This window comes from Periophthalmus magnuspinnatus, chromosome 6, assembly GCF_009829125.3.
Source record: "Periophthalmus magnuspinnatus isolate fPerMag1 chromosome 6, fPerMag1.2.pri, whole genome shotgun sequence".
NCBI classification, from domain to species: Eukaryota; Metazoa; Chordata; class Actinopteri; order Gobiiformes; family Gobiidae; genus Periophthalmus; species Periophthalmus magnuspinnatus.
The window spans coordinates 31,331,909-31,356,162 of NC_047131.1; the positions used below are offsets into that span (position 1 = coordinate 31,331,909).

Below are 24,254 nucleotides of genomic sequence, written 5' to 3' on the forward strand. Positions count from 1 at the left end.
AACGAACAGTTCATCATTAATATCAGCAGGAAAATACAATAAAATGTCCCCATGTCCACTAAAAGATGTTTCCTACAGTCAAAACTAATATAAAAATCAATTATGTGCAGACTTTTACAGTGAAACGGAACAGAAACAAATTAACTAAACTGTTGTGGACACGTTTGATCATCTAAAATGTAGTTTCTGGTCAAATTATTCAAATCTACTGACACTTTCAGAGTCTGGAGCTGATTCTCTGTCATGACGGCGTTTCTTCTTTATGCTGCAGACGTGGGATGTGTTTCTGGACGTCCCGGAGCTCCTCATCCTGGTGCCTGCAGTGTTGGGCATGAAAGGGAACCTCGAAATGACTCTGGCCTCTAGACTTTCTACTGCTGTGAGTATTTCAAAGTTTAAATGGTTCAAAATCAAAGTGTTTTATTACAGAAACGTGTCTTATATATCGCGTTGGATTCAGTGTTGTTCAAGTAGCTTTTGTTTCTGTGCTGGGTTGTGGAGATTTAATACATGCAGACTTCAGACTCTAAAGACTTTAAACCTTTAGATTCGCTCTTTCACTCAGTCGTTTGTGTTTTTAAACCATCACTGGAGACTTTGGTGCCACTAATGCACTTAAATAATCTGGTGATAAACATTTATACTCATACCAGCTCCTGTTTTTAATATTTTGTTATTACTTTTGTTTGTTTTTGCCTGCATCGTTCTATATTTTAACGGGAAGCTTATATGAAAAAGTTGCTCTTGTTGGGCTCTCCCTGTGTTAATCCAGATAAACAGAATCAAAACGAGCTGAAATATATGGACAGAGAGTAAATATGTAACGACTCAGGTCAAACATCGACACAGAGCAGGTCGTGAGAGGTAATCTTCTCTCTCTAGATGAATTCAAATCATAAACATCAGCTCAAAGGAAAACTAAGGCCGTCTTCTAAGAATAATAACCTGCTGCTCCTGCCTCATACGTGTGAACTGTCTCACTGTTGTGTAAAGGCCACACAAACACACAACTAATCTTGTACAAACAGATACGTTCATTTGCATTTCACATAACCTCTAGACTATTGAATATTATTTTATTATATTATTATTATTGTGAGTGTAAACCTGGGGTGAGATCTGTCCATTGTCTCGCTCAGACCAGGTCTACAGGGACAAAACTCTGCATTGTAACCTCTTTTAAAAGTGTTTGCATCATCATTTAAGGCACGTAAAGTAATAATATTTAATGGAAGAGTCTTGTCTTTTCATTCTTTTAGGTGAGGCAGGTTTATTTGTACAGCACAGTTCATACACAAAGTAATTCAAAGAGCTTTACAGAATCAGAAAGACGTTAAAGTCACAATACAACAAATCAGAACATGAATAATCAGCAAAAAAAAATGAACATTAAAAGAGAAAAGTGCAGAATAAAATCCTTTCAGTCACATGCACAGATAAACTGAACCGTTTGAGTCTGGATTTAAACATCGTCAAAGTCGAGGTCTGTCTCACATCTTCAGGAAGAGAGAGAGAGAGAGAGACAGGTTTAAACTGAACAAAACTGAAACACTGATTCAGTTCTGGTTTAGTCCTGGTTTAGTCCTGGTTCAGTCCTGGTTCAGTCCTGGTTTAGTCCTGGTTTAGTCCTGGTTCAGTCCTGGTTCAGTCCTGGTTCAGTCCTGGTTTAGTCCTGGTTTAGTCCTGGTTTAGTCCTGGTTCAGTCCTGGTTTAGTCCTGGTTTAGTCCTGGTTCAGTCCTGGTTTAGTCCTGGTTTAGTTCTGGTTCAGTCCTGGTTTAGTCCTGTTTAGTCCTGGTTCAGTCCTGGTTCAGTCCTGGTTTAGTCCTGGTTTAGTCCTGGTTCAGTCCTGGTTCAGTCCTGGTTTAGTCCTGGTTCAGTCCTGGTTTAGTCCTGGTTTAGTGCTGGTTCAGTCCTGGTTCAGTCCTGGTTCAGTCCTGGTTTAGTCCTGGTTCAGTCCTGGTTTAGTCCTGATTTAGTCCTGGTTCAGTCCTGGTTCAGTCCTGGTTCAGTCCTGGTTTAGTCCTGGTTTAGTCCTGGTTTAGTCCTGGTTCAGTCCTGGTTTAGTCCTGGTTCAGTCCTGGTTTAGTCCTGGTTCAGTCCTGGTTTAGTCCTGGTTCAGTCCTGGTTCAGTCCTGGTTCAGTCCTGGTTCAGTCCTGGTTCAGTCCTGGTTTAGTCCTGGTTCAGTCCTGGTTTAGTCCTGGTTTAGTGCTGGTTCAGTCCTGGTTCAGTCCTGGTTCAGTCCTGGTTTAGTCCTGATTTAGTCCTGGTTTAGTCCTGGTTCAGTCCTGGTTTAGTCCTGGTTTAGTCCTGGTTTAGTCCTGGTTTAGTCCTGGTTCAGTCCTGATTCAGTCCTGGTTTAGTCCTGGTTTAGTCCTGGTTTAGTCCTGGTTTAGTGCTGGTTCAGTCCTGGTTCAGTCCTGGTTTAGTCCTGGTTTAGTCCTGGTTTATCAGAGATGTACTTTTAAAACTTGCTTCTTCAGTGAATTTGGTCAGTTAGTTCTCCACTTTCATAAACACCAGTTATTGTTCTTTAACACTGTATTGTGACTAAATCCTATTTGAGGGATGCAGATCTGGAGAACAGTAAGTGACACACTCATCTTGTCTCTGGCGTCTAAATAGACAAATCCAAGGGACGCAATAATCTTAATAAAAATAATGTGTTAATGTTACTTGAAAGAATAAAAGTTAATCTATGCGTAAAAAAGGATAAATACAACAAAGACGCCAAGCACCCTCTAGTGGTGACACACAAGACACAAGGCTCCAACAACCAGAGACAAAGTGAAGTGTGTTGTGTCTTGATTCTTGATATTGTCCCATCCCAGAGCCACAAAAGGAGTAGAGCCAGATTTATTTATATGACACATTTAAAATACAACTGAAGCTGCCCATTTTGAACTCTTTCCATTTATAGGACGATCACCTTTAAATGAAGAAAACCAGTCATGCTCATAATTTAACTGTTTAAACTGTCAGATCTCAGTGTGAGTCTGGATGAGGGCACAAAATAAAACAACTAATCCCAGTCTGCAGTGGCCTTAACCTGCACTGCCCCAGTCTCACCGCCAGAGGGAGGCAGACTGACAGAACTGAAGAGATGAGCAGAGGCAGAGGAGTGTGATATGAACCTGGGATAGAAAAAGGAAAAAACACAATTCTGCCCAAACAATACTGCAGTCTGGTGTGATAAAAGTTCTCTGAAGGAATAATGTCCTAGAAAGATTAAAATAAATTCAAAAACTACATTCAAAATCCCCAACACTGATTGAAAGCATTAAGATGTTTAAAGCCTGAATCGCATTTCATTCTTCTTCCATCCATCCATCCATGTTCTTCCTCTTATCCGGGGCGGGTCACGGGGGCAGCAGTCTAAACAGAGGTTCCCAGACTTCCCCCACCCCCGGACACTTCCTCCAGCTGCTCCGATGGGACCCTGAGGCGTTCCCAGATGAGCCAAGAGACGACACACAAACATTCATTCATTCATTCTTGAGTTCTATTTATTCAGTTGACACCAGTTGTGGAAGAACTACTCTTACTCAAGTTACTTAAGTAAAAGTACAGATACCAGAGGAAAAAAATATTCACGTAAAAGTATCACATGAATAAATCCTACTTATGTAAAAGTATTAACGTACCTGTTTAAAAATGTATTTAAAGAGTAAAAAGTACAAATATTTCGCACAGTTTTTGGATTCTGGTGAGGTTACAAATATAGTAATGTTTTGTTTTTGTTTTTTTAACTGTTTATTTTCATAGTTTCAATAATACAATACAAGTATGTCTTATTTTGGCTGTGATCAGAGGGGAGGTATTGTATTGTGTGTATTGTGTGTTTTGTGTTGTTTTGTGATTTTAATGTTTTCTGATTCTGATTCTGTACAGCACTTTGAATTACTTTGTGCATGAACCAGCGCAGACAAAGACCCTCTGCCTGAGTGCCTCTCCACCCTCCTCTTCTCCTTTGCCTTTTATTTCGATACACTTTAACAGATAACATACATTTCCTTCACACATGGCATACATCTCCTTTAAGAATAACATACACCCCCTCAGATGTTCAACAGTCATCACTCTTCAAATGTCCAGAACCCACTTCCTGACTTTACTCCTGTTTAGATAAGGGTCACACCATATGGGTCACGTAATAATACAAATATAGAAACAAAAAATACAATACAAATATAGAAACAAAAAATACAATACAAATATAGAAACAAAAAAATACAATACAAATATAGAAACAAAAAATACAATACAAATATAGAAACAAAAAATACAATACAAATATAGAAACAAAAAAGAAGGGAGAAAAAAAGAAGAAAAAGAAAAAAATATATATATACACATACATATACATAGGAATACATGCATTCACACATGAACATACACATAATGCACTTATACATATGTTTAAAAAAACAAACAAAAAAAAACCACGGGGGACATTGTCATTATTTCCCACAGGAGAAAAACATTGGTGGCACATTAATAATCAATTACACGAGCTGCGCAGTCATGAAAAGCTACATTTGGTTGAGAGAGAAGTTTGATTTATACTGTAATTTTTAACATAAAATCGCTGTACATTCATAAAACAGATAAATAAGAGGAACCACATTATTAGATTATCACTTCACAAAACCACAGGAGATACATTAGTCGTTTATAAAGTGATTTTGATAAAGATTTGTCCTGCATTTTGTTCAACAGAAACAATTAAGCAGATTTTTATTTTCCTAACTGTTTTTTATGTTTATATTTTTGTTTGCTAAAATTATGAACGTGTTAAAATAAACCCTCAGACTTTTCAGCAGGTCTCACACAATAATAATAATAATAAAAAATAAAACTTTTACTTTTCAGTCCAGCTCAAAAATGTAGTGGAGCAGAAAGTACAGGTACTACTCTCAAATGTACTGAAGTAAAAGTAAAGTACAGATACCTAACGTTTATATGTACTTAAGTATTTTACTCCTTTTACTTTGTTACACTCCATCACTGATCGGATCTAAATAAAGTGTCAGTGTAAATCTGTCATATTTTGAAGCACGTTATGTTGCTTTAGAGACACTGAGACGACTTTGTGCCACTGATACAATTAAAATACAGCAAGATAATCCCAATAAACGCATTTTTAAATAAACAGTTGAACAGGATCCCAGAGCAGAGAGTCTGGCACACTAGTGAGGGTGGAGATGTACACATTCAGTTCTATAATCTCTGGAAAGGGCACTTCCTCTCCAGAAATGCCACTGTCTGGTAAAGCCATGGCGCACACGCAGTTTACTCACACCAGCTTTAAAAACTTGGGTCTTTAAGCAGCTTTGAGGAGCCTGGAGCGCGGTGGATCCTGCAGCAGTGGAGCGGAGGAGACGGACAAGTGGTCAGCACGCATAAAGTCCACACTTCTACTGTCGATCCGAGCAAAGGCGCGCTCTAAACCTAACTACAGGACTGTCCCATAATAACTGTAACATTGTGCGTGATTGCTCAGGCAGAGACCATCCTGTTCTGCTCTGAAAGGCGCTGACAGTCGAATGGAGACTCTCTGCTTTCCTCATGACGTGGGTGTTTTGGAAATTCCTGGAAGCTAACTTCATCCTGCTTCCCAGAAATGGACTCTGTGCAAAGGATGTTGTGAAATGTTTTGTAGGCGAATGTCAAGATGACCTTTGTGAGAGGAACCAGATGCCAGATTGAGCTCAGATCCCGTCTCACTCCCGTCTATGGTCAGAGTCAGGTCCGGAGTTTGAGTTGCACCAAACTGCGTCAGGTGGGTGGACGGTCCGAGGAAGGGGTGGAGCCTCAATTCGAGTAGATCCAACAAAAGGGACAGCCACACCCGAATCTGGGGCTTTTGCTGGGCATCTTTAGATTCACTGAACTGGTCTGGGTCCTCTCAATTGGGCCGAACGACTGAGACACCCGATCTGTAAGCCAAAGTAATTTTTGTTCATACTCAACACTTCAATAAACCTGTGGAACCTTATTTTTACACTCTGCTTTTTTCGAGAGAGAGCACCCACACAGTGTCATTAAAAGACATGAGCTGCACCAAATAAATATCCAAAAGAAGCAATAATTCTCCATAGAAGTGACTTTTTCAACTCTCTACAGCTCAAATCTGATCGTATTACAACAAAAATAACAAAAATCTTCCCAGTTTTGCAAAGGAAAGGTCCATGTGATAAATACTGATCCCCAAAGTCTATTGTTCCAGCTCGATATAAATATTGTTAGGCGTGTTCTATCAAAATGACAACTGGATTCGATCAGTTCAAATCTCAAAAGTTTATTCCCCTGACAGTTACAATCTGATACAGTACCCCGGGTCAAATGATCTATCCCTCGTATGTGCAGCAGGCTCTGTCTGCCTTTCCCTGGCCCCGAAACAGAAAAATGTAACATGCAACATGAATATGCAAATATTATGTTGAGCAGGTTGACACCCCGGTTCCTCCTTCCGGCCTCGTTCATCTCTCCGGGCTGCACCAGTCTGTTTTTTTGGCCTTGAGTCTCATCCGACCACCTTGTCTCTGTAAAGGAGTGTCTACACAACCCCCACAGTTTCCCATAATTCATATCACACAATGTTGCCTTTAACATAGTTTCAGTGTTTGAACATGGTGCTCAAACTTTAGTAAAAACATAGAGCTTGTCAGACGACATGATTCACATCCTACAATGTTGGCTTCGCTCGGTAAAGGAGTTTCAACAAAGCACCAACAAAGCAAAGCACCAACTGTCTCCCATAATTCACGTTTTACAATGTTGCCTTTAACATAGTTTCAGTGTTAGAACATTGTGCTTAAACTTTAGTATAAAAATCGTGCTTGTTAGACGATCTTCAAAAGGATACAACATTCAAAGGATTTATGAATTCAGTATAAAAATGGTGATTACATGACAATAATCAAAACCTGTATGATTTCAGTATCAAAAGATATGTATGTGTATGTGATGCCCCTAAGAAGCTTTATTCAATCAATATGACATACCCTTCAATATAAACTTACCAAACTGTGGCTACTGTGTCTAAAAGGTTGATATTAATACAGCAGAATTATATTGTAAGAAATGTTCATTTCTGGTGCAAGCGTCAAAGAGGACTAAGAGACTGAAGTATAAGTCAGAAGAGTTTAATGAGTTCATCACAGGTAAAGTTAACAATGGAGCACCGGACTCTCAGGAAAGGATAGGAAGAGAGTCCTGAGATGTTTGTGTTTCCAGCTTTTATAGGTCTCCCAGTGTGTGTGTGTGAGTGTGTGTGAGGCGAGTCTTCTTCTCGTCAACATGTGGTTACACATTAAAAACCTTTTGGCAAAATCCAACAATGTGTGTTTTTAAGTCAAAAGATCTCATTGTTTTATGACCCTCTCAGGGTGGGGGGCACTCAGTCCTTGGTGAACGGGGCCACAGATAAGAAGTGGCCCTGATCATAGGTGTTATCTTCTTGGCCCCAGTGCTGTAGATTGCTTTATGACCCTCTCAGGGTGGGGGTCACACAGTCTTTGGTGAATAGGGCTACAGGCATCTGGGGTAGTATTACATTGTTAAAAAATGCCTTACAATATGTTTTGTTTGGTTTTCTCAGGTAAACGCAGGAAAGATCGAACTTCCAGGTGAAAAGTTGATGCTGATCACGGGGAATCTTGCACTTAAACAGGTACAAACTGTGACATTGTTTTTGTGTGTTATTAATTCAGTTTTTAAAGCTCCATTATTTGTAAAATGTACGTCCTGTGAGCTGTTAGTCATGTTATAATGCTGTTACATCATCAAAAACAGACCTGGAGTAGTGTTTTGTTTAATTTGTTATTAGTCTGTAACATCTCCAAAGCTCAAAACGCTCTGTTCCACCTTGTGATGTCATGAAGTGGTAGTTTTCAAGTTAACACCTCCTTTTATCTTTAGTTCAGTAGAGATAAGTGGCAATTCCAGGACTGAAATGATCCAAATGATTCTAGAAATGAAGGTGTGTGGAGTTTAAAAACACAGCGGAGCACTTCCTGTATCGCCACATGATGACATCACAAGGTGGAACACAGTGTTTTCTGTCTGAGAGAAGAACTCAGCCTAAATATACAGGTGTGTTTGTGTATTAAACATGTGTGAATGAAACAAAAAAACACAACTCCAGGTCTGTTTGTGACGAGGAAAGAACATTAGAACAGAAATACAAAATTAGCGTAATATATTCTCTTAAATAATATCAGTTGTTAAGGTTAAAGGGCTCGTATTATGCAATTTTCTCATCTGTTCTAATGTTGTTTCCTCGTCACTAACAGGCCTGGAGTTGCTTGTTTTTTTTGTTTCATTCACACATGTTTGACACACAAACCCTGCATATTTAGAGTTCTTCTCTCAAACTGAAAACACCCTATTCCACCTTGTGATGTCATCATGTGGTAATACAGGAAGTGCTCCGCTGTGCTTTTAAACTCCACACACCTTCACTAGAATCATTTGGATCCTTTCAACCCTGGAATTGCCACTTATCTCTACTGAACTAAAGGTAAACGGAGCTGTTAACTTGAAAACTACCACTTCATGACATCACAAGGTGGAACGGAGCGTTTTGAGCTTTGGGGATATAGACAGGCTAATAATCCAGAGTCACTCAAACATGTGTGAATGAAACAAAACACAGCTCCAGGTCTGTTTTTGATTAAATAACAGCATTATAACTTGGCCTAATCCTCACAAGAGTCCATTTTGTGTAATATTGGAGCTTTTTTAAGGTATAAACGTCTTGTCCCGTCTCACAGCTGCAGGCCACAATTCTGGGGCTGCTCGCGTCGCTGATGGCCGCTTTGCTTGGCTGGATGGCAGAGGGAAACATGCCCTTGAACCACGTAGTTATTTTATCTTCCACTAGTGTCTCCACTGCGTTTATAGCGTCTTTGCTGCAAGGTAACTGAATGAAATGATGTTTATATTTTTAGCATGAATGAATTGTATGTTTATATTGTGTTACGGGACTAACAGAGTGTGACGGAAAACTACAAGTCTGTATAATGAAGTCATAAAGTAACTGAACTAAGTTGAAAAGTTGAAGGGTTAACCGCTGTGCAACCTAAAAGGCCATGTGACTGTGGGGGAGGGGACTGGGATGTTGTTCTACTGATAAATAAGGAAATTGCCTGCTCTGAAAAGGAGACGGTAAAGAAGGCAGAGGAGATCTCGTTGAAGCAGTCTGCGTAGTCTCTTCTCTGTACTCCTTCCCTCTGATCCCCTCTGATCAGAGTAAGAGAAAGTCTAATACCTGTTTTGAGTCTTTTCTGGTAAAACAGCGCGAGTTTTCTTGACAGTAACACATAAACAGTGAACTCAATAACTATAAAACTATGTAAAGAGTTGAAACGGTATGATCTTTACTGTTACAGGTTTGATTATGGTTGGAGTGATCATTGGCTCAAAGCGGTTGGGACTTAACCCTGATAATATTGCAACACCAATGGCCGCCAGCTTTGGAGACCTCATCACTCTGGCTCTGCTGGCCTGTTTCAGCCAGTGGTTCTACACATTTATGGGTAAAACGTACTCTACCTGTGAAAAGTTTGGACGCACCCTCTCATTCAGTGTTTGTTTTTACTTCATTTTTACAACTTTCTACATTTTATATACTGTAGATTTTGGACTATTGAGCGCACCTGAATATAAGCCGCATGTTGCAAATATGTTGTAACGTGAGATATTTACACAGAAAGACGGAACACAGAAAATCGGCACCAACACGGGATGAACATACCTGCATGTTTAGAAAATAAAACATTGACTAAGTTCTTCCCACTGCCACCTCCAACGTGCAGTGGCTCTATTTCCTTCTTTGATGTCAAACTTACGTGCAGTGGCTCTATTTCCTTCTTTCTTCTTTCATGGACAGATTCTTTGCTTCTTCGTGTGTTTTCCCTGATGAGGCTGTGTTCATGATGCGCAAAATGACAGTTCAAAATGAAAACTAGTGTATTCTTCAGCGCAGAATCTGTCCCCACGTCTGTCACACTTTTGTGTTTACTGCTAGAGAGCGCCCCCCCGGTGGACGTTAGCCAGAAAAAATTTATAAATTAGCTGCACTGTTGTATAGGGCGCAGGGTTCAAAGCGTGGGACAAAAGTATCATCTTATAATCTGAAATTTACAGTACATACAGAAAACATCAAATATATGTAGAGTAAGATATATGGAATTACACTCACCTAAAGGATTATTAGGAACACCTGTTCAATTTCTCCTTAATGCAATTATCTAATCAACCAATCACATGGCAGTTGCTTCAATGCATTTAGGGGTGTGGTCCTGGTCAAGACAATCTCCTGAACTCCAAACTGAATGTCAGAATGGGAAAGAAAGGTGATTTAAGCGATTTTGAGCGTGGCATGGTTGTTGGTGCCAGACGGTCTGAGTATTTCACAATCTGCTCAGTTACTGGGATTTTCACACACAACCATTTCTAGGGTTTACAAAGAATGGTGTGAAAAGGAAAAAACATCCAGTATGCGGCAGTCCTGTGGGCGAAAATGCCTTGTTGATGCTAGAGGTCAGAGGAGAATGAACCGAGTGATTCAAGCTGATAGAAGAGCAACGTTGACTGAAATAACCACTCGTTACAACCGAGGAATGCAGCAAAGCATTTGTGAAGCCACAACACGCACAACCTTGAGGTGGATGGGCTACAACAGCAGAAGACCCCACGGGTACCACTCATCTCCACTACAAATAGGAAAAAGAGGCTACAATTTGCATGAGCTCACCAAAATTGGACAGTTGAAGACTGGAAAAATGTTGCCTGGTCTGATGAGTCTCGATTTCTGTTGAGACATTCAAATGGTAGAGTCAGAATTTGGCGTTAACAGAATGAGAACATGGATCCATCATGCCTTGTTACCACTGTGCAGGCTGGTGGTGGTGGTGTAATGGTGTGGGGGATGTTTCTTGGCTTCTTCTTCAATTGGGCATCGTTTAAATGCCACGGGCTTCCTGAACATTGTTTCTGACCATGTCCATCCCTTCATGACCACCATGTTCCCATCCTCCTCCTCTACTTCCAGCAGGATAATGCACCATGTCATAAAGATCCAATCATTTCAAATGGGTTTCTTGAACATGACAATGAGTTCACTGTACTACAATGGCCCCACAGTCACCAGATCTCAACCCGATAGAGCATCTTTGGGATGTGGTGGAACGGGAGCTTCGTGCCCTGGATGTCCATCCCACAAATCTCCATCAACTGCAAGATGCTCCTCTCAATATGGGCCAACATTTGTAAAGAATGAATCAGCACCTTGTTGAATCAATGCCACATAGAATTAAGGCAGTTCTGAAGGTGAAAGGTCAAACACCGTGTTAGTCTGGTGTTCCTAATAATCCTTCAGGTGAGTGTACGTAGCAATGAAAAAACTACTAATGCTAATTTAAAGAAAATGATATTCAAATCCTCAAAGTAAAGTTAAGGCGAAGATTAATGTACATTTTACTGTTGCTGTAGGGAAATTTGTCCTCTGCATTTGACCCACAACAAATTTGACCTCGTCAGGAGCAGGCGAATGCGCAGTCCCACGCCCAGGGGCCCATCTCCGTGATAATGTTGCTTGTCTTGGTGAGAACGACCTGAGCTGGAGGATTTTACTATGGTGCATGTTTTGGGTTGATGTGGGAAACTGAAGTGCGCAGCGGAAACACATCTAGACACAGGGAGAACATGCAAACTCCACACAGAAAGGCCCAGGCATCAAACCAGGAACCTTCTTGTGTCACAGGCCACCGTGCCGCCAAGTCGCTTTGTCGAAAAATATATAGTTGTTATTTAACTTTTTTTCTTTACTGCATAATTCCATATCTTACTTCATATATGTGATGTCTTCTGTTTGTATCTAAAATGTAGAAAGTTGCAAAAATAAAGAAAAAAAACATGTAATGAGAAGGCGTGTCCAAACTTATGGTACGACATCTTCAATGGCAACATATTTTATTGTTTACACATTAAAATAGGCAAAGAGGCAGTTAATTATAATTGAAACGATTGAGATTGACATATTTTGTATTTGTCTGGAGGAAATTAGAGAAATGTTGAGGTGGGTTGTGATTTCCAGGTCTTTTTTTTTGTAAATATACCAAAATCTGTATATTAGAATAATATAAACACGAAACAAAAGCAAAGCAATCAAAACTTTTCTGCTTTTTTCTCCTTTTCTGGACGACCTGATTGGCACACACAACTTTATATATTTTAAATCGCATTAGTGTTAGAACAACCTCAGTTTGCTTTACTTTTGTGCTTTCAGATCGATCTCCGCTTGTGCTTTTCCTCGTGGACTTCCTAATCGTCTGCCTCATTCCCGTTTGGATCATCATCTCCTCCAAGCATCCGGACACTCTTCTTCTGCTGCGCACAGGCTGGGAACCCATCATCACCGCGATGGTCATCAGCAGGTGGACCCACCGTTTTACACCGTTTTGTCTCGTGTGACTTATATATTTTACCATGACCTGACCAAATCCACCGTTTTACACCGTTTTGTCTCGTGTGACTTACATATTTTACCATGAACTGACCAAATCCAACCACAAATGACATTAAATAGGTTAGATCCCCAAATAAAATAGTTAGAAAGGTGGAATTAATTTCTTGCACAGCTCAAAACGCTGAGACAAACATGGGAAGACGACACACGGTAAATACGGCAGGTTCACAATGGTTGGATTTTATTTGGCTTTAAAACTAAACTGTTTTTGAATCTGACTCACTTGGACGGCAGGGACCTACAGCGCCCCCCGGTGTAAGTAACTGGAGCGTGTGTGTGTCTCGTCCAAAGTGTAGTATAGTGTATTTCTTAGTTTTTATTTATTTATTTAAACTTTATTGAACCAGGAAAGTCCCATTGAGATTAAAAACCTCTTTTTCAAGGGAGTCCTGGCCAAGCGGTAACAGCAAATAAAAAATACAGTTACATAATTAAAAAGAGACAAGATAACAGGAAAAGACAAACGGATTATGAAAAACAAGTGCATGTTGTGGAGTCGGCCTCGAGACCTCTCAGTTTAGATTTAAAAGCATTCAAGGAAATCAACTCTGACCTGCGATTTTTCTAATTTCTACTGAATTTGAGGTAAAAATGAGCTGTTAACTTAAAAAACTACCATTTCCTGACGTCGCGAGGTGGAACAGAGCGTTTTGAGGTTTGGAGATGTTACAGACTATTAATAAAGTGTTACTCAAACATGTGTGAATGAAACAAAACACAACTCCAGGTCTGTTTTTGAGCAGGAAACAACATTACAACACGACTTAAAGCTCACAAAAGTCTATTCTGCATAATATAGGACCTTTAATTTAAACCCCGCCCTGCAAACATGTGATTTAGACTTCATGTTTTGAAATCTTTTGATGGCATATTCTGAAACTTTTGGAATTAAAAAGCCATATTTTGGTTGTTTTTCTCTCAGTATTGGGGGTCTTATTCTGGACAAAACTGTTGCGGATCCCAATTTGGCAGGAATAATCGTGTACGTTCCAGTAATCAATGGTGAGTTGTTATTTTTATTGTTTTGTTTATAGTATATATCTATATGTACTTACGGCTGTGTATATGTGCGGGGGCCGTAACGGTAAAGTTCTGGTTTCATCTGTAAGACTTGTTCCAGTGTGACTCCTGTGGTTTAGTGTCCTGCTGTGAGGGCCCACGATTTTACAAACGTTTATCAGTCATTGTAATCCTTTTCTTAGGGGTTGTAAACTTAGGAATGTGTTTTTTCTGTGTTGAAGTGAAGACAAAGCATCAAAGTGGAGGAAAACACTGCCTTTATTGAAAGCAAATATGTTCACAAGGATGAGGAATGTGATCAGATAAGAAAAACACAAGACAAGACGATGTAGATAAGTGAAAACATGAGTGCACCTCAACGCTCCAGGTCTGGCTCCTCTTCAGGGTCAACTTCTATCTGCTTCTATCGCCAAGTTTATTTACGATCAGGACCGGTGAAGTCGACAGTGTGATCGATCTTTGAGTGTGCAAGCCCCCTCCACAGGCTTCTAGATGAGGTTTATTTAGCAAATGTAGTGAGACTATGAAGGCCAATAGACTCCGGTTTGACAGCATCAGCATTTGCCAAAAGAAGACGATGTGAGACAATGTTAAACTGAGAAATGTCCTTCTCCGGTGACAGGAGATGCAGAACAAACAGTGAAACAAACATTCAGAGCACAGTACTCTGATTGGCCTTAACTCAGGTATTCAGTATTCTGTAATTTCATACGTTTTCATAGTATTCTTCCCATCATTGTGCATAAACAAAGACGTGTCAAGTTCATGGAGAGTATGAACATGATTCTAAATCCTCTGTAGAGACATGACTCAAATGAATTATGGAACTAATTACTACAGTTTTAAAGATACCATCTGTAAGTTCAGTTGATTTTGTTTTTACTTGTAGATGGCAGATGTGAAACCTGTGTGTCCTTTCCCTCATATGAGCCCCAAACTAAACCCTCCTCCCTCTCCACGCGCACTACGCTCACCTTGAAGTCCCCTTTGGAGGTCCCTTCATCCCTTCATCCACAGCACTCTGTTTTCAGACCTGTCAGACGCGCTGCACTCACTCCAACTTCTCCTTGAGTTTAATGGCAGTTTAACTCCATGAATATTTATGAATATCCCTTTTTACCATAGACTGTATATGGGAATAGACGTAGCTAACCTGCTAGTCGCCCCGTTCCAAACAGGAAGTGATCATGGGTGCGCTTCCGGCTCCATCGACTCTGGCTCCAATTCACTTTCTATTGAAAAACTGTCCCCTCTCTCTGTAACTGCTGCTGTCAGACTCATAATTTTGGTCTTAAATGTTCGTATTAACCCGCTCTACATGATCCTGGGGTTTTTATTTCACTATTGTGTCTGTGAATCGAGACATGAACATTAATAACAGACAAATCAGACGCCTTCTTTCCTCTCTAGCGTTAGCAGCAGGTTTGACTGACAGCGATGGTAAACCAGCTGTGCGAGCGGGAAGGGGCGTTACCTTCAACAGCCTCGCTCCGAATTGTTTAAAAACACAGTTGAACACTTCCTGTTTTACCACGTGACACCACAAAGTAGGACGGACTGTTTGAAGTTTGAGAGAAGAACTCAGCCTAAATCTGCAAGTGTGTTTGTGCGTTAAACAAAACACAACGCCAGGTCTGTTTGTGATGAGGAAACATTCGAATATAGATCTGGAAACAGCGTGAAATGGGCCCTATTGCAATTACAATTTAGTGCATAGTTTTCTCCGCCTCTTAACTCATTTTGAAGACTGTAATTCAACCCTGTTAAATGAAATCTGACAGAAAAACAGTCCCTTCAGCTGAACGTTTCACTGTGGCTTCCTGTGTATTTAACCTCAAATAGTGATGTGTGGAGGACGTACCCATGCAGGAGTCTTATGAGAGTATAATTCAGGTACAAGTTAGATTTTATTAAGTTAATATTAGTTATGTGGGACCTGGAGTCGTACCCAGAGCATGGAAAGACAACTTGGCCTGAGCTGTTTGTGGTTCTCCAATGCTCCTCTATGAGCCCAGGTCCCAAGAGTTACAGACCTCTTTGGAAGATAGTACCCTTTGGATCCGTAAAATGAGGTGGTACTGATCGTTTTATGCAGTGGAATTGGTAAGGGTCCGCCCCATACCGCCCCATACCGACCCAAAAGCCCATAGTCTGTACAGAGAAAAGCCTCAGTTTGATGTTATGGACGTGAGTCTGAGGGGAACTGCTCTTGTTGTGCAGCATCGACGTCCTGTTGTAGATAGTTGACGTGGCGATGAGGAAATATCAACAAATACCATTGGACAAAGTGACTCTTGTCTGCACTTTTGAATCTCCGAGGTGAAGTGCCAAGCAAAACCACAAACCGCACAACTTCCTGTTTAGATGCAGCTACAGTTTTCACTCAGTGTGGCTGTACATGGCCCGGAAAGACTTAATTTCAAACAAAAGGCTGTTTCCATCTGCTGTTATATGGTCTACAGACAAACAAAAAGACATTTCCAGGTTTTGCACACACAGATTATAATAAACATATGTGTGTGAGAGCAGCACTAAATATGTGAAAATAACTTTGGCGTATGAAAGCATGATTTTTGTTTTATTACTTTACTCTTAAACCTTGTGTTAAATACTGTGTGCGTCTCTGGAAGAATGTGACATATATTGTTTAGTATCGGTAAGTATTGAAGTAGTTAACAGTGAGACCGGACTGTATTTTAAAGCGAGACATCATGGTAGTTGCACTAGTAAGTACTGGTACTTTCTGTAGTACTTACTGCTGTTTGTACCGGTAATTACTGGTACTTTCTGTAGTACTTACTGTTGTTTGTACTGGTAATTACTGGTACTTTCTGTAGTACTTACTGTTGTTTCTACCGGTAATTAGTGGTACTTTCTGTAGTACTTACTAAGTTTGTACCGGTAATTCCTGGTACTTTCTGTAGTACTTACTGTTGTTTGTACCGGTAATTCCTGGTACTTTCTGTAGTACTTACTGTTGTTTGTACCGGTAATTACTGGTACTTTCTGTAGTACTTACTGTTGTTTGTACCGGTAATTCCTGGTACTTTCTGTAGTACTTACTGTTGTTTGTACCGGTAATTACTGGTACTTTCTGTAGTACTTACTGTTGTTTGTACCGGTAATTACTGGTACTTTCTGTAGTACTTACTGTTGTTTCTACCGGTAATTACTGGTACTTTCTGTAGTACTTACTGTTGTTTCTACCGGTAATTACTGGTACTTTCTGTAGTACTTACTAAGTTTGTACCGGTAATTACTGGTACTTTCTGTAGTACTTACTGCTGTTTGTACTGGTAATTACCGTAGTAGTTACCAGTGAGACTGCACTGTATTTTAAAGCGAGACATTGTGGTAGTTGCACTAGTAAGTCCTGATATTTTAAGACGTCTACACTGGCACCTGCCACTTCGGTCACATGACACAGCTCTTCGTCTTTAGGCTGATGAGACGCCGTGTAATACATCTTTTCAGTGACACGTTCTACCTCACTGTGCACTGATAACGGCAAACAGCTGTGTAAAATGAGTTAAGTCCTTACACGACCAACCTTCTATAGATAGTACCTTTCTCAGGCTAAAAGTACTAGAAAAACTGCCTTGAAACACAACACATGCTGCTGTCTGTAACTTCATTTATCTGATCAGATAAACTTCTTTCAACTCTAGTCTGGTCTGCAGTCGCTTCCTTCACAATTACACCGTATAATCTTGGCTGTGATAAATCAAAATAAATCAAAAGACAAAGCCCAGTGTCATTTAATTTACAAAAAACAAACAAGTGTAACTTTTATTATGAAAAATACAATAAAAAATAGATTCATAATTTACCATATCATCAGTTGCCACGTTAATAATGTCAGAGAATCTTAATAGCAAACCTAATTAAATGCCAAAATATATGAACTTATTTATTTAGCGCAGCAGTGGGTATTGGGACATACTGAATTATTGATAATATTGTGAATACTGTTTACTGTCATGTTTAAAATAACTCAAAATCTATCTCAAAATGCTGCTAAAGAGCAAAAAGTACAAACATGTTGTAAACGTAAAGATACAGAGTGATATTTCTTCACTTCTGAGGACAATACCGTTCTTCACATTTGTCTGATACTTTAACCTTCACTAGACACAGTTCTTGTTTCTGTCACATATTTAAAAAAAACTCCATATTGTTGTAGAATAAAATGTAATAATGTAAAGAAGCGAGAGCTGAAGAGGCTGGAGTCTTACAGCGTTGTTCATTCCAGTTGTTGCGTTTTAAATGGATTTTATGAACAGTTAAGGTCAAACCAGGGAGAGGCAGGAACAAGTACACAAAAACCTCTTTAATAGTTAGAAAGCAATTTGTGCATGTTGGGAGTTGTATCGACACAACCTGCAGGGGCTCCAGTCACCCGTCTATCAAAAAATCATGTTTCTGGAGTTTATCCCACTTATTTAAAGCAGGCGTCCAAACCTCAACTTCAAATGAGTAAAATCTGTGTTATTGTGATGCTCCTCTGTCCCAGACACAATGTTACGACACCAAGGTCCTGAAATCTTCCCAAAATAAAGCCTGTGAGTAGCAGGTGCAGACCTTGGAGCGTGAGGCCTCAGACGGACCCCCACCCCGTCTTAACCGAGGAAGTGAGTCCAGGACCTGCTCTGAGTTCGAGGCAGGTCGTCTTTATAGTTGCATCATTCTGTTGTAGGAGTTGTCTCTACTTTTAAACTCTCCTGGGCCACAGGTCAACCCAAAAGGTGTTTAATTGATAGTTATTGGGCCTACACACTCAAAGGAAAGTGTAGTGTGTCTCTACGGTAGAATGTGTAGCACCAGAATTCCCACGAGTTCAAAACTAAACCGTAAGAATCAAAACCTCTCAGTTCTCTCAGTCTGAGGGGTAAAACTCTCCAGTCACGGACTAGGTAATAACTTCAGTCACTAAAAACGAAATCCTTTGTCGTGGTTTATTTATCAAAACTGAAAATTCACGACACAAGTAATGGGTGTAGCGTTCAGCAAAATACATTTATCACTGAAAAAGTTTGAATAACACGGACGCATTTGTCTGGTTTTATCAATCCAACATCATAAGTTATACGTTATTTTAACCGGTCCACCTTCGTAACAAATCACTTAAAGTCGGTTTGTGTCGTCATTTAGGAGAGGAGTGTGACTTATGGCTCGTGTTACTGAAGCTGGATGTTGTTTCTAAACCAGACTTACTCAACACTGTGGCGCGTTTGTCTCTGAGCCCCTGTGGTTAGTCCAGGGGCTGAGAAAATAAAGACTCGACAGCTCTTTGATTTGTGGGATCCCTCAGTCCGTCTGTGACAAAGTGAGGAGGAGTTTTGACCGAACCACGCGGCCTCTCACTACAAAAAACTTATATAAGGTTTACAATTTTGAGTCGACTTCATACAAAACATAGTACACGACTGAAACAAGCAATATATGTACTTAATAAACTGCAATACATACAAAACTCTGCTGCCCGCCTCCTCACACGCACCCGTCTGTGTGAACACATCACACGTCCTCTAAAACCTCCACTGGCTCCCCATTTCTCAGCGAATTCAGTTCAAAGATCTTCTCATCACTTTCAAAGCTCTCCATAACCTGGCCCCCTCCTCACAGATCTGCTCCATCACCACACCCCCTCTCGCTCCCTCCGCTCCTCAAACGCAAACCTCCTCTCCCTCCCCTGTAGGACCAAGCTCCGAACCTGGAGACAGAGCCTTCTCCATCGCTGCCCCCACCCTCTGGAACACTCCACCACAACAACTCCGGGACTGCATCGACCTCACCACCTTCAGAAAACACCTAAAGACTCACCTGTTTAAAGCTGCTTTTAATCTTTAATTATTATGAGTGTTGATTTTAAATGTTTGTATATTTGTATTTTTTTTTTTAATTGTTCTTCTATGTAAAGCGTCTTTGAGTATCTTGAAAAGCGCTATATAAATAAAATGTATTATTATTATTATATGATGCACAAAAACACATCGCATTACTGAAATAAAGAATATAAATGTGTAGATGTAACTCGGCAGCCTTCTCAAAACAGTCCAGTGCTGTCCAGTCTGGCCATGCTTCCACTGTAGGGAGTATTATACCTCTGATGACGCAGGCCAAAATAACGAGGACTGAGCTGAGAGTCGGTAAAGCGGAGCACATATCGCCCTGACAATGCAGATACAGGGACTTATACATGTTTCGTACTCGGGTTGGAGTCTGCGTGGAAAACCAGGTGCCGCAGTGGGGCATTAGTGGTTCTAGTACTCACTGTTGTTGTGTTACTAAGTGAGACATGTCATCCATTTACCTAATGAGTATTAACTATTATCTGTTACCAGTAGTGGAATAAGTACTCAGTTTTGTTACTTAGGTAAACATACAGCAATAAATACTCAAGTAAAAGTAAAAGTATCACATGCACCTGTTTAAAAATGTACTCAAAGTGTAAAAAGTAAAAGTATTTCTCGCAGATTTTGAGGTTTGTGATGAAGCTTCAAATGATACAGATTCATGCTGAGTTTTTTCTCGCTGGTTTTATTTGTATATTTTTGTTTGCTCAAATTATGAAGTTGATAAAAAATAAACCCTCAAACTTTTCTGCAGATGCCAAACATTAAAAAAAACAAATACTTTTACCATACTTTTCAGCCCAGTTCAGAAATGTAGTGGAGTAGAAAGTACGGACACTTCTCTCAAATGTAGTGAAGAAAAAGTAAATCTAAAATCTACTTAAGCAAAGTACAGATGTCTAATAATTGTACTTAAATATAGTACTTTACTGCTTTTACTTCATTACATTCCACCGCTGTGTATTACTCTGTGGTTTACTGCATGTGCTCCCTGTGATTACTTTTAGAAGTGTATACAGTATAACATTTGCTTCTTTGTGTTTGTGAGCAGCATCCACGTCCTTCACCAGACTCTTGAACAGAAACAGCTTTAATCTCTGATCTAAATGTGTTTTTTGATCAGGCATCGGAGGAAACCTGGTCTCCATCCAGTCCAGTCGCATCTCTACAAGTTTGCACATGAAGTACTCACCAGGAGAGGTGCCGGACGATAGAACTGGCTGCTTTAGTCCCTGTCGGGCTTTTTTTGGCTCAGGTACATAATCATTTGTTCCACTGCACTACTGTTTTCTGCACGATTTAGGAACAATATGTAATTATGTTTTTTCTGACTGTATTATGTGTTTTCTGTATTAGTGTGATTGGATTTGTGAATTGTATTTTAATAATTAGATTCTGTTCAAAGTTCACATTTAAGACATGTCCAGAATTGACAAAAAAGGCTGAAATATGAACTGGAAAACGAATTCACAAATCACATGTCAGCAGTGGTGGAAGGTAACGAAGTAAAAGAAGTAAAGTATTGTATTTAACTATAAAATTTAGGTATTTGTACTTTACTTAAGCAAGTTTTACAGGGGATACTTTTACTTTTTTCACTTCACGACATTTGAGAGCAGGTTGCTGTATTTTTATTATTGTTTCAGACCTACTGAAAAGTCTGAGGGTTGATTTTTAACACATTCATAATTTGAGAAAACAAAAATATATGAATGAAAACAGCTGTTGAACCAAATCCTGCGCAAATCTTTATCAAAATTACTACATTTGATGCTTTATAAAGACTCAAAATCAGCTCGAAATACTTTTGCTTTTCACTCTTTAGGTACATTTTTAAACAGATACTTAAATACTTTTACTTAAGAAGATTTTTTCATGCAATATCTTTACTTTTACATGTGTATTTTTTTGCTCGAGTATCTTTACTTTTACTCAAGTAACAGATTTACGTACTTTTTCCACCACTGTGTTTCAGAACATGTTTAAACTGATCTAAAGTTAACAGCTTTTATGCAGAAATGTTTGTGGAGTACATTTTGTTACTTCAAATACTGCAGCCTTTTCCTTTTGAGAATTATGTCCATTCAAATTTTAGACTGTAATTAATCTTGCCGTCCTGTTCTCCTTAAACATAACGACTTTTCCTTCGCTTTTTCAGGTTCAAATCACCGTTCCGCTCAGGTTTTGCTTTCTCTCGTCGTACCCGGCCAGCTCATTTTTTTGTTCAGCATTCACGTGATGAAAGGGGCGTACACGTTACCCAGTCCCCTGTTTACTTTCCTCTTCTTGTCTGCCTCAGTTATTCAGGTGAGTTTCTTGTACGTTCAAATAAGTCTGTATAATGTCTAAGCAGGGCCAAAGGGGACAAAGGGGTCTGGTGTCGCGGGCCCCAGGGTCTTACAGGCCCAAATTTGGACTTTCTTTCTATTAATTTATTTTACAGGGGGCCCATGTGTAGTTTCTTGTCCCGGGCCCACAAATTTCTGTCGACGGTCTGTCTTCTAGAGTTGTCAGAAGTATCGAAAATGAGATATTAATCAATACTAAAACTTGTGTCAAAACTAGGTAAGATTTAAGCAAGTACCGACACATAACTGGATCATTTTAAAATCTTTTAGTTTTATCAGACCCATAGACTGTATATACAAATGGACATAGCTAACCTGCTAGCCGCCGCGTTCAAAATAGGAAGTGATCATGAGTCCACTTCTGGCTCCATCGATTCTGGCTCCAATTCACTTTCTATTGAAAAATATCGCCCCTCTCTCTGTAACTGCTGCTGTCAGACTCGTCATTTTGGTCTTAAATGTTCGTATTTACCCGCTCTACATGATCCTGGGGTTTTTATTTCACTATTGTGTCTGTAAATCAAGATATGAACATTAATAACAGACAAATCAAACGCCTTCTTTCCCTGAGGTCACTCCTGTTAGCGTTAGCAACAGGTTTGACTGCCAAGCCGGTGGTGCAGACGGGGCTTTACCTTCAACAGCCTCGCTCCAGATTGGCTCTTTGGTTGCTATGATACTCGCAGTCAGAGTTCTTGGCTCCAAATTCACCGCTATAACTGCTCTAGCCTCGACGAGCCTCATGTGACTCTCATTAAGTGGCGTTGTTTTAGGCGCCTGAAATGAAAGTGTAAACGAGAAGATTGCACAATATTTTTTGGGGTGAGTATTTATCGTGGGGACTTTTTCTTTGTATTTTGTGTCTCATTATAGACACAAACTAATTACTTAAGTGTTTCAGCTATTTATTTATTGCAGCTCACATTTTTTTTACAATTTTCTACATTTTGTGGGATAATTCCTCTTCATAGTTTGGTTTCAGTATTATAGTTTATCGTCTACAATATATTTACTTCAGCAATATATATCGCGCTTCAAAACTTGTCACGATGACGGGCCTAATGCACACTTTTGCACCCCTGTAGACCCGCGCCTGGCATCGAGTGTTTTCTTTAGTTTCTCATTGTAGTATTCTCTTATTTTTATATATAGTAGCAAAATATCTGCCGCCTACATTTGTTATATCTATGTGTTTACCCCCCCGATGTACTTTTGAATGGCTGTTTTACAAGTTAGATTAAAACAACAGGGTCAGAATGTCGTCAAACGCGAGTCACAAATAGCTGAGCCCAGATACATCCACTGCCCGGGGACCCAGACACACATTCTGCTTAGGGCCCCCCTGAAAACTAGAGCACATGTGTTATATTATAAAGGAGCATTTCCAGTACTTATACCCTGAGAAAGGTACTCTCTATAGACGTTGATGTAAGGACTTAAACTAATTTTACACACTGTCCGTACAAGGTCATAAATAGATATACCGTTAACTGTTTATAAGAAAGTAGAAAAGAATGAAAAGAGTGCTTGCAATCACTGAAAAGATGTATTATAACGGCATCTTGTCAACAGAAGATGAATAAAATAAGTGTTCTTACTGAGAAACAAGTCAACACAAGGTTTAAGAGCAAAGAAATAAAACAAAAATCATGCTTTCATTTTCTGAACACAAGGGCTACAACACCAAAACAAGAACAAAACAACCACAGTCTCAACCCACTCGAAACAGTCTCCAAAACCAGAACAGCAACTGACCAAGTGTCTCATACAAAAGAATTTAGGGTTGGGTTACAGTATTGTGTAATTATGTCATTAATTACTTGTCATTGTAACTGTTTTCCATCAGGTCGTCCTCCTCCTGTGCATAGCTGAGTACATGGTGCACTGTTTATGGAGAAGGCAGAAGGATCCTGACAGTTATTCCATACCGTACCTCACCGCTCTGGGGGATCTGCTCGGCACTGGGCTGCTCTCTCTCGCCTTTGTCATATTGTGGTGCAGTGGGAATCCTGGCTCTACCTAACGCCAATTTTCTATGTTTTTTTTTAAATTAATGAATGCATTGGTACATGGACTTTTATAATGTTGTAGTGTTCTGGTGTAAGAGAACACGCTGCGTTTCTTCTGGTTGTTTATTGTCTGAACACAAGGGTCACTGCAGGCTAACGACCAGCCGCCGCGCTCCAAATCGGAAGTAATCATGGACACGCTCCCTGATCCATTGACTTTGGCTCCAGTTCACTTTACATTGAAAAATTGTCATCTCTCTCTCTGTAACTGTTGCTGTCAGACTCGTCATTTTGGTCTTAAATGTTTGTATTAACCCTCTACATGATCCTGGGGTTTTTATTTCACTATTGTGTCTGTAAATCAAGAGATGAACATTAATAACAGACAAATAGACAGATCAGACCTTTTACCCGGGCCTCCCAGTTAAAAAGGGTCATAATTAAATTTTCAGTTCAATTACACAGGCTTCTTGACTTTTCACCCACGT

The 24,254-nt window shown here is 39.8% G+C and overlaps 2 protein-coding genes across 2 annotated transcripts in view; one reads left to right on the top strand and one right to left on the bottom strand.

The window, feature by feature from the left end:
• Positions 1-24,254, bottom strand: part of washc4 (WASH complex subunit 4) — a 124,659-nt gene that overhangs the window by 22,363 nt on the left and 78,042 nt on the right. The window lies entirely within an intron of this gene.
• On the top strand, positions 277-23,781 carry slc41a2a (solute carrier family 41 member 2a). The gene is made up of 9 exons (XM_033967645.2): positions 277-379; positions 7,603-7,674; positions 8,777-8,921; positions 9,395-9,541; positions 12,295-12,442; positions 13,457-13,536; positions 20,533-20,664; positions 21,568-21,716; positions 23,604-23,781. The coding sequence occupies exons 1-9, from the start codon at positions 332-334 to the stop codon at positions 23,778-23,780; spliced, it is 1,098 nt and encodes a 365-aa protein (XP_033823536.2). The 5' UTR covers positions 277-331; the 3' UTR covers position 23,781.